At 28.3% G+C, this 17,817-nt stretch overlaps 1 protein-coding gene across 5 annotated transcripts in view; it reads right to left on the bottom strand.

Moving 5' to 3' along the window:
• Positions 1–17,817, bottom strand: part of LOC100206794 (uncharacterized) — a 71,448-nt gene that overhangs the window by 34,236 nt on the left and 19,395 nt on the right. For all 5 annotated transcript variants that reach the window (XM_065793338.1, XM_065793342.1, XM_065793339.1 and 2 more), the window contains 2 exons: positions 15,112–15,178; positions 422–563 (listed from right to left, as the gene is read on the bottom strand). In XM_065793338.1, the coding sequence (XP_065649410.1) occupies positions 422–563; positions 15,112–15,178 (209 nt within the window). The remainder of the gene's footprint in view (positions 1–421; positions 564–15,111; positions 15,179–17,817) is intronic.

Here is a 17,817-nt window from a genome sequence, read left to right as displayed (position 1 = left end):
CACTTGTGGTCAGATTTACAATGAGTGTGCATGATATTTCTCCAATTTATTTGGTTAATATAATAAAGCGTATGCCAAAATTGTATGTACACTCAGGAAAGCAAAAAGTAGATTTTTAGACAAAAAAAAAAGTTTTTATTATAACTTTAAAAATACTGATTAGTTTGTTATTGTTTGCAATCGAATCCTGTTAATTGTAATTAGCTTATTTATTTTTTATGTATTTTTTCATTTTTACTAAGTGACCAGAAACTTTGTCAGGCAGTGTATATATATATACATATATATATATATATATATATATATATATATATATATATATATATATATATATATATATATATATATATATACAGAGCTGTAACTAGGCTCCACACACCCCAACAGGGGAGGGGGTATATTATATTTTAAACATAATAACCTTTAAGTCTTTATTTCCATCTATAGTTTTTTTATTGTGATCAGTATCCTCATTGATTTCTGCAACAAAATTAATGTATGAATCAGGATGATCTTCCACCTCTGGTTTGCTGTAACTTTTCTCATCTTTTTTCAAATTTTCTCTAGAAACAACAAAATAAAAAATTTCGAATATTTGAATATCAATACGATAAACAATATAAACCATTATAAATAATATAAATCATTAAAAAGGGCATTTTATTTTTCTTTAAACATTTACACTGCTTTTAGAAAGATCATATAAAAAATGAATAAAGTTTAAAAAAAAAATTTTATAAAAAGAATTTGTTAGAAAACACTTTTTTCTTAAAACCAAAAACAAACACAGATAATCTAATTAGTACCTAATTAATATATAATTAGAAATAACCAAGAAAATGACAATAATGAGTTTAAAACAAAAAATACACCACATTTTATACCTAATTATGAAAATTAAGAAAACGACTAATTTCACTTAACTAAATCAATAAAGTTTCAGCAAATAAGCAACGAAATTTCAAAAAGAATTAAAATTAGATGTTAAAAAAATGTTATCAAACCATAATATTTTGGTTAAAGCTAATAAAACAAATAACATTTACTAACTCAAAACAATTTATGAGATATATCAACAAGTTATTACAAAATCCTATGCAATACTACTACTAATTCTTATGAAAAACCCTTAAAAATTTGAAAAAATGCATTTAACTAGAAGCCCAAAGTTTTGCTAAAAGAACTGACTTTTTTATTTATTTTTAAAACATCTTCACTTCCATCAAGGCTGCAAGCATTTAGCTCTCAACTCTAATAGTGGTTATTAGAGTTGGAAGTTACTGGAAGAGAAACAATGAAGTTTATAAAGATATTGATTAACAGATAACTTAAAAAATCCCACCTTATATGAGGTAGGAAAAAAAACATGAAGGGAGTGAATTCTAAAGAACTGATGTTCGAGAAAAAAAACTAAATGAATAAAAAATTTTGGAGCACTTAGGTCACAACAGTCACAATAATGATGAGACTTAACTAAATGATGAGTAACCAGAGAAAGAATTTTAGTAGATGGCACAAGAGATACTAATTCTTTAGAGCAGCACCCATTATAGTATTTGTAAAAAAGAGAAAGAGAAGAAACATTACAAAGATGTGATAATGATTGAGGGTTGGCTGTAAGAGCAGGTCCAACAATGTTTACAATGGATTTTTGAACCTTATCTAAAAGAGAAAGGGCATCAAGGGATGGATTTGAGATTTATAGAGATAAAGAATAGAATCTGGAGTAAGAATGTGGCTAGATACAACCTTAGTAGATGCTAATTTTGCTATGAATTTGATACATGATTTCCAAGAAAGATCAGAAGTAAGAGTTAATCCTAGAAGACGCAGGGCAGATGACTCATTGAGTACATTACCATTCATTAATATAGAAAAATCTAGATTATTGCAATAATAATAAGCAGAAAAAAACTGAGTTTTATCAGAGTTAAAGTTCACCAGCTACTGAGAGCCCCATACTGCAGAAGTAAGATCCTTTTCAAGCTCAATTGTCCCCTCAAAGCAGTCAAATAAATAGGCCTAATTTGAACTACATTGATCAAATTAACATCAGGTCAAGTTATCCTGCTGCTGGTAACATATAAGCCAATACAACCTGCTTCATATCCTGCTGCCTTGTAGGATTCACTTTTTTAGGCAAAGACTAGGAGTTAACTCTGACTTAAAACACTCCCTGCCTTGGTGTCCTTGATTGAGCAAAAGCTAGAGATGGTGCCTTGATAAAAATACTCATCACGGGCAGAAATTAAATGCATCTGGTAACTGTCTTGTAGAAGGCCTCCTAGGCAAAGACTCAAGGGGTAAACAGATTCTATCTGATAATCAGCCTTGCACACCTTACTTATCTATTAGTCTGGCATAGATGTATCAATAGTACATTGTTTCCAGATTAGGATATTGAATGTTGGATCTTCTTGACTCAATGCATGGGTTTTGCTTATGACTCTATTTTTATGACAAGGCAACTCTTTCTGTTAATGATAATATAATCTCCTAATGAGGGCGCATCTCTTAAAGTCAGTTTTATGGTTCTGAGACTGACTGGTAGTTAGGTTTTCTGAACTCTGTGGTAGCTCTCAGAGAGGCTGATTCTATTAACAGTAAAATATCAGAGTGCTAACAGTGCCATAATGTGCATGTATGGTGTCCCTGTAGTTTTAGTGTGCATAGTCAAAGCCACATTTGGAGCCCTTTGTTACAGATTAGGGTTTATTAATAGTAATGAGGCAATTGCTTGGACTATTAAGCAGTGTACTGAGTATTATCTGTGCTTTAAGTCAAGTTAATTAACAAATTTAAAAATGACTGAAATAAAAAAAATTATAAAACACAAAAAACCATCACTAAACGCTATTAATCTATCATTCACTAATATTCGTGGTCTTCACAGTATCACTGATCGAATTGACCAAGTTCTTTCTCTTTATTCTTCAGCCAATATCGTTGTTGTTGATGACTTTAATACTCATCACACTGAATAGCTTGGCTCTAGTGTCAGTGACTCTGTAGTCACTGACACTAGGCAAAAGTTGTGGGCCTCAACCTACAACTCTAATCAAAATCTCTAACACAAATAGCCAACTTTCCAACTCGCTTTCCAGACAACCCGAATCATTTACCTTCTCTACTCGACTTATGTTCTGTTTCTGATCCTAGTCAGTGCTCAGTTTCTCCAAATTCACCAAATTCAGGTACTTCAGATCATTTTTCTTCATCATCAGAATCCCCCTATTATCTTACATATTACAACTACCTTTAAGCTGACTGGGATTCTCCATGATTTTCTTTGTGATGGCCCTTCGGTAGAAATCTTCCTGCTGACAAATGTGCTCCTTACATAACTTCTTGGATTCAGACTGGCATGGAATCTTTTATTTCCTCTCAACAACTCTAAGTCAAGCCTCACTCTTATCAATGTTTTTCCTTGCATTGTGCTGCTGCAATTTCTAATCGTAACCATTACCTTCATATCCATCAGCAAAACAATTCTCCAGAAAACAGAATTTTTAACAGTATCTATAGTAAGAGCAAATTTGTTAATCCACCTTTCTTGCATAGTTCAGATTTTGTCACCTCACGTAAAGACAAAGCTAATCTGTTTGCTAAAAACTTTTCATCAAAATCATCTCTTGATTCCATTAGTTGCATTCTACCTGATATAGCCGACAAACAGGTTGATCTATTGCTTGATGTTCGTATCACTCCAAATTCTATATATAAAGTAATTTTCTGTTTAGACTTTTCTACAGCTTGTGGTCTGGACAACATACCTGTTATAGTCTTGCAAAAGTGTTCTCTGGAGCTGTCGCCTATACTTTCAAAACTATTTAACAAGGGCTTATCAGAATCTTGTTTTCCAGCCTGCTGGAAAGCAGCATCTGCTATCTCTATTTAAAAAAATTCTGGAAAGTAATTTGACTCATCTAACTACCACCCCATTAGTCTTCTTCCTATCATAAGCAAGGTTTTTAACTCTTTAATTAACAAACACTTTATCTTTTATCTTGAATCTATTACATTACGTTCTGATCATCAATATGGATTTCGATCTTCTTGTCTTATTGCTGATTTGTTAACGGTAATAACTGATAAGTTTAATTGTGCATTAGGTAGATGTGGAGAGGTTTAGGTTATTGCTCTTGACATTTTAAAGCCTTTGATAAAGTTTGGCATGCTGGTCTTTTCAATAAGCTTTCTTCTTATGATGTATAAGGTACCATCTTTAAGATTGAATCCTTCCTTACCAATCATAGCATAAAAGTTTTCCTTGATAAACAGCACCCTTTTTCATTTCCTATAATTTCAGGGGCTCCTCAAAGCTCAGATAAACTTTTTTTCAGCTAATTACTATTGCAATAACCTAGATCTTCCTATATTTATAAACAGTAATGTACTTAATGAGTCATCTATCCATCACCTTTTATGATTAACTCATGCTTTTGATCATTCTAGAAAACCATATATATATATAAACCATATATAAATCAATTGCAAAACTAACATATGCTAAAGCTGCATCATTGCAACTTTCTCACTCAGGATTCTATTTTTTATCTTTATAAATCTCAAATTTGTACTTGCATGGAATACAATGTAGCTATATCTAGGCCGGATCTTCAAATGATGCCCTTTTCCTTTTGGACAAGGTGCAAAAACGCATTGTAAACATAATTAGACCTGCTCTTGCAACCAACCTCCAACCATTATCACATTGTTGTAATGTTGCTTCTTTTTTCTCTTTTCTAAGAATACAATAATAGACACTGCACTTAAGAGCTAGCATCTCTTGTACCATCTACTAAAACTCATTCTGGTGTTACTCGTCATTCAATTAAGTCACATCTTTTTACTGTGACTGTTCCTAAGTGCTCCAACAATTCTTATTTGTCTAGTTTTTCCTTGAACATCAGTTCTTAGGAATTCGCTCCCTTAGCCATATTTTCCTGATTCATACAATTTCCAATCTTTTAAGCTGCCTATTAATTGTTTTCTTGCTCTATAAATTTTATCTTTTCTCTTCCAGTAACTTCCAACTCTAATAGTGGTTGCTTGCGGCGTTGTTGGAAGTGAAGATGATGAAAAAAAAAACAGAGAGTGGAACCATGAGGAACCCCTGAAGTTACAGGAAATGAAAAGTGCTGTCTATCAAAGAAAACTTTTATACTACAATTAGTAAAGAAGGATTTAATCATCTTAAAGATGATACCTAATACATCATAAGAAGAGAGTTTATGGAGAAGACCAGCATGCCAAACTTTATCAAAGGCTTTGGAAATGTCGGGAAAAATAGCCCTAACTTCTTCTCATCTATATAATGCACTACAAAATCTATTGGTTATTACCATTAACAATCATTAATTTAATTTAAAAATTATATTTACAACAATGGAAAACTACAAATTACTGATGTTACAAATTGGTTCTCCATAATTCAAAATAAAAGAGACTGTACATTTATTTAACTTTACATTGATGATTTTTACCTCTCAGTACCAGCAGATATTTTAGATAAAACATTTACTTTATTATAATAAGGAAACACTGAAGAAAAAAATATACATGACTGCTTTGATGTAACAATAGGCAGTCATGATGGAGCAGAAATTTGAGAATTTGTTGGACTATACTTTTTATAATTTATTAAGTAAAATATTCAATATTAATGAATAAGGTCTTTATTGCAATGATGGTTAGTAATATGTACTATAATTATAAAAACTTTTTGAAAATATAGACTTTCCAATTGAAATAAGCATAAATTTCAAAATCGTCAATTTTCTTGAAGCCAGATTTAACATCTCTCAATGAAAATTTATAAAAGCTATTCAAAAAAGCGAATGTTGAATTATAGCATAATAATATTAACTAAATTCATCCACCCCAAATTCTAAAAAAAGTTTAATAACAAAAAATGTATTCCATTCTTCTAAACGTATTTGTGAAGATGCTCTATTAGATTTTTCCGAGAATGTACTTGATAAACAATATATTAGCTAAACAGAGAGTGAATGGAAAAACGTTTTGTATTTCATAAGCAATCCTTTGAAAGACACCATACTGTAAAAATACATATGGGAACAGGCATAAAAATAAGTTTTTCTTAAAAAAAAAACTATAAAAATAAGTGAGCTAACAATATAATGATAAAATTCCTCTTTTAAAAATATATTTAAGAAATCAGAAGTAAACAATTTTAAAGAATTTCTTTTTATAATAGGGCATTTATTTTTAAAATAGGGCAAAAAAATTCACGCAATGAATCTTTGCGTCACACAAAAATCATTTCATCACACAAAAAAAAAAAGTTACGAACGGAACTTGCAAACATTAGCCTTTTGGATTGTATTTTTAGAAATCAAGATTATGACTATCATAAATAACATATATATCAATACTAATTATATTAAATACACGTTTTATTAAAAACGATATTTTATGTATTATATTAAAGATAAATAATGCATTATATAGTTAATATATTATATTAAAGATAAGAAAGATATAATATCAAATTTTTAACAATAAGTTTAGTTGCAACACTTCGGCTCGATAATAAAGAGTCCGGGGTTATGAAAGTGCGGTTGCAGTACTAACGGTTTTAACTCACACAAGTAATGCCAGGAGAAGTCTTGTTTAGATGGTTATATAAAAATGAGTTCGTTTTGTTCTTTTAGAAATTTAATATGTGCCATATTATCTACAATTTCTAATACTTTGGCAAGGTATGTCTTTATGTGTTCTACCAGCAGAACGCAATTCTATAAAGACAAATACCTGGGGAAATAGTACTAAATTTGTACCTTTCAAATGGAGATGATACCGCATTTACCAATAATGAAGATGATGGTTTCTTAACAATTTTTACCATTCCTAATTGGTTACAAATTGCCATAAAAGCGCCATCAATGTTAAAAAGAAAAGAGTGGTGGCGACAAAGATAAATTCAAGGGTTAAATTTTAAATTTAACCCTTGAATTTATCTTTGAGAAGCGTCTCATTGATCTCACTTTGATTTGCGGCAATACATTCATTTGTAAACAATTTGTTCAAATTATTTATGCTGTTATGACATTTGAATTTTTGAATTGTGATGAAATTGTGATCTGTGGAAAAGTGTGATTTACAAACATTTTGATAACGACTTAACAATGGTTTGATAATGAACAAGACGGCATATTTATCATGAAGACCATGCAAATTTTCCGAACCCTTTCCCTCTCCCCCTCAAAATGAAGGGGGTGTACTTGTAAAAGTCTGTACCCTCCTACTCAAATATTTCCAAAAGGTGCCCGCTTTGCCTGTATGAGAAATTTGCTATTATATCGTATTCAAAACCTGAGGAACTACTAAATAAAAGAATCGAAATTATATCAAAGTGCCGCCACGAAAATAAATTCTTATTAAAAAATTACAAAGCTACAAACCTAACTAACAACTATAACTAACTATATTATTCTACTAATCTTCCTCTTATTTATTAATCTTAACTTAAATATTAATCTAATTCATATATCTCTAGGCTAACTAATAAATTACTCACATACACAGCTATTTTAATATATTTCTTAGTATTATATATATTTTTATATCGATTTTTAATTTTATATTTTTTTCAATATATAAATAATGCATATTATCACATAAAAAAATATTTTAAACAACATTAAACAACTAAAAACAAATTAATAATATTATTAACCTAACTACTAATCATTTTCGTCCTTCCCGTAACGATCCAAACAACAAATTTAAACGGTAACGCCCACTAAACAAATCGTAGCAAAATTAAACTTTTACTACTTGCCTGATGATTGTGGTAACACATGAAACTCTGAGTTGCAATATTAAATTATATTATAAACATTAGCATTTAGCTTATTCCTAGTACTGCGGGTATCAGTAACATATATATATATATATATATATATAATATATATATATATATATATATATATATATATATATATACATACAATTATTATACTTCATTGTTGTTATAAATTATATTAATATAATAATATTATTGGGGATGTCCATAGGGCCGTATTAAGCAAACAAAGACGGGGGTAGGGGGGTAATTGTCAAATTAACCTACAAAAATTTTTCTTGTTTTGAAAAAATAATTTTTTTTGGAAAAATTTTAAAAATCATAGTTACATTTTTAATTTATTACCTATAACATGTTAAAAGAAGTAAAATATATATTTTCTGAAAAATTAAATAAGTTTTTCAATGCAAATGAAATTTACAAATTTTCAAAAGCATATACAAACAACAACAAAATACGTCTTTGTGTTGTTATAGACCACTTTTTTGCTAACATGTCAAGATTCCTATTGTCCACTAAATCTTTTTCTGACGCCAAGAAAATAATGTACCTAATCTAGCATCTGACATAGTAGAACGCAAAATATTTCTAACAATTTTTAGTTTGCTAAATGTTCTTTCATCGCTTGCAACAGGCACTGGTGCCAAAGCCATTAGCTTGAAAGCTTTGAAAACTCCAGAGAATATTTCATTGTCTTTGCCAAGAAAGCTTTAAGTTTTCATTGTTTGTTGGAGCATCAGAATTAGTAAATGTGTTCATAAAAACTTCTAATTCTACATGAAATAATTGAGCTTCTGTATTTACTCCATTATTTGGCATTCAAGAGATTGTATTGTAGGCAATACAATCATTTTAGCATTTAAAATGTTCAACTCACCTTTTTGCAACTCATCAGTAAGAATCTTTGTTTTTTCAATGACTCCTTTAATAAACATAAGCATAATGATAAAGTCTGGATTCAAAATCTTTTTAAGTATTGCTACAGCTTGACCCTTTGTTTTCTTATCAAATAATTCAGGCTGACTTATTTCATAAAAACATTCAACAATAGATTCCATACTTATCCAGAATGCTTGAATAGATTCTGAATGCACTGACCATCTAGTTTTTGATAGATTGCAAAGTTTCAATGAATTTTCAATGGGTTCAAGTTTAGAATTAAGTAAGCTGAATCGTTTAGCACTTGAAGAAATAAATACATAGCACATTTCAAGGACTTCAAAGACATTTGAAGCCATTTTATTTCTTTTAACCGCGTGTTCAACAAAAGTATTAGTTCGATGAGCTTGACATGGAACTTAAGGTATTACTCGTTTTAGCTTTTCTGAAAATTTTGAAAAACTCCTTTAAAGTTGCTAGACATAGAGCTGGCGTAATCGTATCCTTGAAATTCAACACTATTGATATTAAGTTGAAGGTTATTGTTTGTCAATATTATTAAACTTGCAATTCCATTACCTGTTTTATCAGTTACCACACATATCTGCACAATTCTTTCTTTAAAATTACAGTTATTATTCACTTACCTAACACCAATTGCTTATCACTGTGTGACACATCAGGAGTTGTATCCTCCATAATTGAAAGCATCAATGCTTGATTAACTTTGGAAACAATATTGCTTTGAACATCTTGTTCCAAGAAAATGAATGAAGTTGCTTTAGGATTTAGCACTCATATGTCACATGATATTTTTTAAGTTTTGTGTTGCTTAACGATTGCTTAATTACCAAGTTATGTCTCGGCATAAAATATACCAACTGTCTAAAATTTCCATTTTCATCCTGATCATCTCCACAAAATGCTATTCTTTGCTTACCCAATATTCGAGTCAAACCAATAAGAACATTTATAACACAAAAATAAAAATGGATTCTAAAAAATAAAAATGGATTCGAACAAATTAAACAATTTTGAATCAAATTCTTTTGATTTCTTTCAAACTGATGACTTTTTACAAAACCATGAATCGATTCCGTATTTAAATTATTTTATCAGAGCAGGTACTTTATTATTTATTAAGCTTTATTATTTATTTATTTTACTTTATTAAGCAACTGCTTCTATTATTATTCCAATGAAATAAAAAAATTTCTTAATTCCAAAAATTTAAAAATTTTGCATATTAATATAAGAAGCATATCAAAAAGTTTTAAAAATTTTTGTATAAATATGAAAGAATCTCTTAGTTTTTTTAGCTTAATTTGCATGTCAGAAACTTGGTGTAGCTCTGTTGAAGTAATTTCTAACGGAAATAACTGTTTACCAGGTTTTAATAAAATTTCTTTAGAGCATAAAAATAGAAAGCGAGGCGGTGGTTTGATAATTTATATTAAAGAATGTTTGAGGTATATTATGAGGCATGACATGAGTAATTTTGATGAAGACAAAGAGGTTTTAATAATTGAAATCTTTACCACTAAAAACAAAAATTTAATTTTAAGTTGTTTCTATCGCCTATCTTCGGGACAAATTCGGGTCAAATTGGAAATTTTAATAAATTTATTAATGATATTTTAAGAAAAAGCAGTCAAGAAAAAAAATTATACTATTTAATAGGTGACATTAATTTGGATAGTTTTCAATACCACACCATTTGTGAAATTAATTAATTTTATGATGTATTTGAACATGGGGGCAATACCTTTAATTAACAAGCCAACAAGAGTAACTTCAACTTATAACAAATGATATTTTTAATAAATCTCTAAAAAAAGGTATAATTTTAAGCAAGATCTCAGATCACTTCCCTATTTTTATCTCGATTAACATTACCGCAGAAAAATATCCCAACAGAAAATAAGTTTTTCATAACGCTTTTTTACCGCAGCAAATTTAAAATCTTTTAAAGAATAGTTATTTCTCCTTCATTGGATTCAAATTAAAGTATCTACAAACGCTAATCAAATTTATGACGCTTTTTTTAAAACTTTTTATGAAGTATTTGACATAAACTTTCCGAAATGTACATTAAATAAAAAAAACCAAGACTTTAATGTCACCATGCATCACAAAAGTTATATATCAAATACTTAAAAAACCAAAACAAACGAAAGTAAGATTCATTATAAAAATAATGTGATCCAACTGTAATAAGTAGTAAAATAAATAATTTGTTTGTTTCTAATCTAATTCTAATCCTAATCCTAATCTAGCTAATAAAATTCCTCTTGTGACTAATAAAATAGATGAGTATGATTTTTCGATTACTTCGGTCTTAAATCTTATAAATTATCTTACGAAGATTTTGAGCAATCTTTTAAGATGCTTAAGTGTAATAAATCAGCTGACCATGATAATATAAATGGTAATGTTGGTATCGAATCTTATGAACCCCTAAAAGATGTTCTATTTAAAGTTTTACATTGTTCAATAAAGCAGGGCGTTTTTCCTATTTTCTAAAAATAGCTAAAGTGACTCCATTTTTTAAAGCTGGTGATGCAACCAATGTTTCTAATAATCGCCCAATTTTTTTTTGTCTGTTTTTTCTAAAGTTTTAGAGAGAATTTTATATAACGAAATTTATAATCACCTTTCTTTAAATAATATACTATATGTTAATCAATACGGATTCAAAAAAAATAACTCAACAAAACTGCAATAATCCAAGTTATTCGCAATATTTCTGAATCCTTTGAAAATTCTCAATTCACGTTGGGAGTTTTCATAGATTTATCAAAAGCTTTTGATACAATTGATCACAAAATTATACTAAAAAAACTTAGTATAATTTTGTGTCAATGAAAACTTTAATTGGAAATATCACATAGAATTCTTGTGCAATAAAGTTGCGAAAAGTGTAAGTATATTATATAAAGCTAGAAGTGTTTTAAAAAAACGTAACTTAACTCAAATATATTACTCCTTTATCCATTGTCATTTAAACTATGCAAATATTGATTGGTGTAGTGCTAACAAATCCAAACTTAGGCCTCTTTATCGTCAACAAAAGCATGTAGCTTGTCTTATTAATTTTAAAGATAGATTTACTAAGCCTCTCTTATTTGAAATAAGCCAAGCCTCTCTTATTTGAAATAAAATTCTTGATATATATCTGCCAAATGTTTTTAATATTCGTTGTTTTATGTAAAACTAACTCCAATCCAGTTTCTTTCCATAACTTATATACCTTAAAAGATAAAAATAAATACAACTTAAAAAATTGTAATTTAATGCGTGATTTTCCAAAATTAGTTTGAAAAAATAACCATTTTTTCAAACTAATTTTGGAAAATCAAGCATTTCATTTTATGGAGCTTCTCTTTGGAATAAAATAGTTTTAAAACAGCTCGATTTTTCTTTGGAATGGAGTTACCTCTCATTCAAAAAAAAGCTTAAGAAAATCGTTATGTCTATTGATGATATATTTTTGTATTTTTAAACATTGTATAATTTACTATTTTATTTTTTATGTACTGATGTAACTGAAGATGTATATGAATGCACTTAAAACCATGTATGTATGCATTTGATTTTTATAAGATTTTTAAATTTACAAGCGGTTCTCGATGAAGACTTGATGGTCTTCTGCAAATGTCCGCTTTCTTTTTATTTATTGAATCAAATACTTGTATATTTTTTGTTTATTTATATTTTCTAGTTGTAAAAGCATTTTTTAATCTTAACGATTCCATGTACTTGTATAACGATTTTGATACTTTGTATATATTTTAAGTTTCAAGTTCTTCATCAGCGGTTCTCTGTGACAAGACCTAATGGTCTTCTTTAAGTATCCGCGTTCTTTATTTATTATTTATTTATTTATTATTACGATATGTTCACTTGTATTTTTCTCTTGTATATTTGTATTTATATCTTAAACATTATAGAACAAAAAAACACTTGTTAGACTTCTTTTTCACTAATAACAATTTGCTTACTTAATTTGAACATTCAAATTAAATTATTTTCCGCAGACAAAATTAAAATATTTAAAAACTTGCATCACAGGGTACCTTGATGTGTATCACCCCATATATATGGCGTTCTTGGTCAGCTAGGTTGGCATTATCAGGAAATCCAAAATCAGTTGCATATTTTTGCTTGCTTTAGTTCTTTTTGTTATTTTTGATATAAGCAATATACTGCATGGATTCATAATTGGCTTGATAAAAGTGTACAAAAAAGTAATCTCATTGTGTGCTTGTTTGGAAATTGTAAAAAAAAAATACAAATATATACAAAGAGTACTTAAAAAGTTTTATTAAGATAAAGAAAGTTTTACAAACGTTCACGAGAACCAGCATCATAAAATTTGAATCATAAAGCGAATTCCGCTATTAATAATGTTTCACAAACAACTAGTTGAGATATAGTACAAAGTCTATCGTACCATAAATAACTTTGAAAGAGTATTTGAAGGCCATAATATTATAAAAAATGTCAAAAATAGTTCTTTATATAATGTATTTGGCTTATTACAACTCCTTGAGCTCGTTAGAACTACTTAGCTTTATTGGAAACGCTTGGGATTATAAGAACTACTTGGCTTTATTGGAAACGCTTGGAATTATTAGAACTACTTGGCTTTATTGGAAATGCTCGGGATCATTAGAACTACTTGGCTTTATTGGAAACGCTTGGGATCATTAGAACTACTTGGCTTTATTGGAAATGCTTGGGATCATTAGAACTACTTGGCTTTATTGGAAATGCTTTGGATTATTAGAACTACTTGGCTTTATTGGAACTACTTAATAACTAACTTATTAGAATTACTTTCAGTATTGCTCATTCTACTTTCAGTATTAATCATTCTAGTTTTATTTATTTCCAAAAAATATGGTTTTTTCATGTGTTTTCCTGTGTAATCTATATCATTATTTGTTTCTGCTTCAGTTGGATTATTTATCAATTTTGTTTTCATTAAATCTACCAATTTAAATGAAAGATCTAATATTGTATTGTTAAAGAAAAAATATAATATAATTTTTTTCTACTTTTTAGAAATAAACTTCAGTAATAGTCTTCTAATATTGTTTAATTGAAGAAAAACAAAAATCTGGGGTTGTATTGTTGAAACAAAAAACAACAACAAAAAAAAATAGCAGAAAAATACAAGATTGTACTTTTTAAAAACTTTTGGTTCGAATTTAATTTTAGAACAAGATGAACACTCAATCGATTTGAAAAATATGCTTGACAGATATCATATTGCGTTTTACATAGAGCAAACATACATGTTTTGGCACCGCAAACTTTTTTTCTTTTTTAATTTAAAAACTGTGCAACCAAAAGAAGTTGTAAAACGGCAAAGTATATGAAAGAGAATTCCAAAGCAAAAGCGTGCGCAGAAAAAGTCTTTACAAATAACTTTTTTTGCTGAGCCTCAACATAACATTATTTCATACAAAGAAAAATAAGAAATTTATAGAGATAGCGAATGAAGACACACAAAAAAAAAACAAGCCTCAGAACATGCTAATTTTGTAAGATATTCAACATGAAGATACCAGAAAAAGTCAGAAGTAAAAAGTTGAAATGAAAAAGTAGAAGATTCAGTCAGTATGTTGTCATAGACATAAGAATACTGCAATCAGTATGCTGCCATAGATGTAGAAATATTGTTATTGCAATGGTGATTGGTCAGAAGTAACAATAATATTGGGATTTTTATTCGAGTCAAAATACACCAGCTTTTACAAGCTCTAGATGATTAAAGAGATATACTTATTGTAAATGAAAAGAAAACCTTGTATGATAGTAAATAAGTATGTATTATTTAAATTTAGTAAATAAGTTTGTATTATTTAAATTTAAAGTTGATAGTGTTCAAGATCTTATTTCAGTTTGCTACGCAATATCTTTATTGAATACTGATCAGCTTTTTACTAGAAATTAATTTGGTTAGTATTGAAATAGACCATCATGTTTTTTATACAAAACAGACAACTTCAAAACTAAAACCTATAAGTTTGCTGACCGTTACCATGTTATAAAAATAATGACAATAATAATGACAATTTTCATAAGTATAGTGACAATTTTACTAAATCCAGAAGGACTGCTTATGGTGCTATATTCATATTTAGAGGGGAGCAGGGTTTTAACTTTAAAGTATTTGCTTTTCTAAAATCAAAACCCTTAAAAACTTGAATCTCCTAAAATATTACACTGTTTCCTAAATTCCATTACTGCTATTTAATGCTGGAGCTGTATCTATGATATAAAGCAAACATCAAAGCAAATACAAAGATTAGGTAAACTAATCCGAGGGTGTTGATCTAAATATAAATATAATACTATAATACCAAAAAAAAAATGAAAATTATTATTTGAACCTTTTATAATTTTCAAAAGATTGAACAACTTTATTCTGAAGATCTTTGTCTGTTGATAGCTGCTCCACTAAAAAATATACGAATTACAAATAAGCAATAAAGTTTAACACAACAAATAAATGAATAAAAATTTATATTAAATAACTAGGTTTTTGAGAGCAAGGAAGTTTACACCACCTTCTTTACCGATGAAGTTTACGTCACCTTCTTTACCGATGTTGCACATATGATTAGAGCAGTCATTAAACCTTGGGCTTCATGTATAGCTCGGAAATTTGTTCCTTCGCGCATCCTGCGTTTTGTGCTTTGCGGTAAAAATTCTTTTATTTTATTAATAAGTTTCCTTCAATAGTCTTAATTCTTAAAATTGAAAGAAGGATTGACCAATAAAGATTTTGTTCGAGCTTGTTGTTAATATTACATTAAGTTATAATAATTTTTAAAGTTTAATATTTTTTTAAATATTTGTCCCAGTACCAATACCATTACAACTTAAAATAAATTTTTTATTAATAAAATGCTTCGGTTTATGTTCAAGCTAAAAATGATTTGATTGATCTTGGTCCAAATAATCTTCTGCAGTAATATTCACTTTACTGATCATAAATATCTTACAGAACACTTTATCCAAAACTATTATATATATATATATATATATATATATATATATATATATATATATATATATATATATATATATATATATATATATATATATATATATATATATATATATATATATGTATATATATAAAATTCTTTGAGACCATCTAAATTGTCAATAATTAGCAGAGGATCATAGTTCTAGAACTCATTTCTCACAAAATCATCTAAATTATTCTGGTACAAAATTTTTTTATGTTTATAATGTCCGTAAATTTTTGAGTTAGATTTATAATATTTGACTTTTTACCTTATTATTTCCGTTTAGCCATATTTTATTGGTCCTTTAATTGAAATCGGAAATGCAAAGTAAGCAACATTAATAGAGCAAGATGACAAAACTATCTTTGAAGTACTTGATTAGTTATATTAGTTAAAAGTTTATATTTCTCTCAAACCCAACATCATAAAGACAAAGACAAAACATGAGTAAGAGAGATGCTTTAGAGTAGCTGTACAAAATTCAAAATCATTGTGCTTTGATAATAAATCATTTTGTAATCAAATTAATTACACTAGTACGGTTTCTGTTAAATTTCGTTTTGTCATAAGACTAGTGTAAAACACTTTTACAAATTTTAAAACCTTATTTTAGCTTTTCTATTGATTCGATGGGAGTTTATATCACAACAAATATCAATGTTAATAAATAATCGCTTAAAAAGTAATAAAATAATAGTTGCTTAAAAAATTACAAACTATAACATCAGTTAACGTCAGATAAATTTATCAAGTAAATGTCACTATTTAAGTTACAATATTTTCACAATCATCTAACATTGTATCTAATCTTTTTATTGTCAATAAATAATTGCTTTAAAGGTAATGAGTGGTTTTTAACTTTTACCTAACATCTTAATTGACAGTAAGAAAATTATGTAATTAAAATTGCAGCATTTTTATAACCTTAAAATTACAAAGGGTAGGGTGGGTTAAAATGGATATGTGGGGTAATAGGGATCATGGGCGGATCCAGCTCTTTTATTATTTGATATAAGCAACTTCCAGAAATGAGGCAAACTTCAAACATTATATGTTTGTACTTAAATCAAACAAGGATGCTTTGCAAAAAACTGCGATGATTGAAGCTTGGGAACAAAACTGCCTTAAAATTTTGGTCATAACTACCCCAAACGGGAGTGCAATAGTGGAAAAATATTTTTTTTACTATTCTCAACTAAAGTTTTATTCATTCATAAATTTTAAATTTCATAGTATAATCTCTCAGCGTTCAAAAATTGTGACTATATAAAATTTAAGTCCCCCTCAATTGGAGGGGGTTACAAAGTTTATATGATCACAACACTTGAGTGTTAAAAGATTGTTGAATGAAATTTAAAATTCATTGATGAATATAACTTTAGTTAAGAATAGTAAAAAATAATATTTTTTCAAATTGTTGCTCTCACGTTCGGGGTAGTTGTGGACAAAATTTTAGGGTTTTTTTGTTCCCAGGTTTCAACCATCACAATTTTTCACAAAGCATCCTTATTTGACATAAGTATAAACGTATAAATGTTTTATGTATGCTCTGTGTTAGGAAGTTAGCTATCTTAAACACCAAAAAATGCTGGATCCGCCCCTGTGGATATATTAAATTAGCTTGCATGAAATGCATGGAATCAAGTTATCTTTTCACAATGCTAAATTCCGGAATATATCAACAGTTTACACATACTATTAGCTTTTTTTTTTTTTTTTTGCATTAACAAGGTTTCTATTTGTTTTAAATGAATTTAAAACAAATATTTATTGAAAAATATAAAATTTTTGTGTTTAAAATCTTTTGTTTACTGACTTCAGTAATATTACTTAAGTAAGGATCATGATTTAAATTTATTATTAAGACCATGATGTCACCCATATATTAAACACATGGTTCAATACACAATGCATCAAAGTCTTCTGGAATTCCATATTGGAAGTTATACAGAAAAACCCACAATCAAATCCAAAGGATTGACAAATGAATGGAAAGTGGTTGTGGGTTTTTTTAAGTAATACAAAGAAAAAATTTTTAATAAGAGCCCCGATTTTCTTAGC

This window comes from Hydra vulgaris, chromosome 03 (genome assembly GCF_038396675.1).
Source record: "Hydra vulgaris chromosome 03, alternate assembly HydraT2T_AEP".
NCBI lineage: Eukaryota > Metazoa > Cnidaria > Hydrozoa > Anthoathecata > Hydridae > Hydra > Hydra vulgaris.
This window is presented reverse-complemented; position numbering and strand designations above follow the sequence as displayed.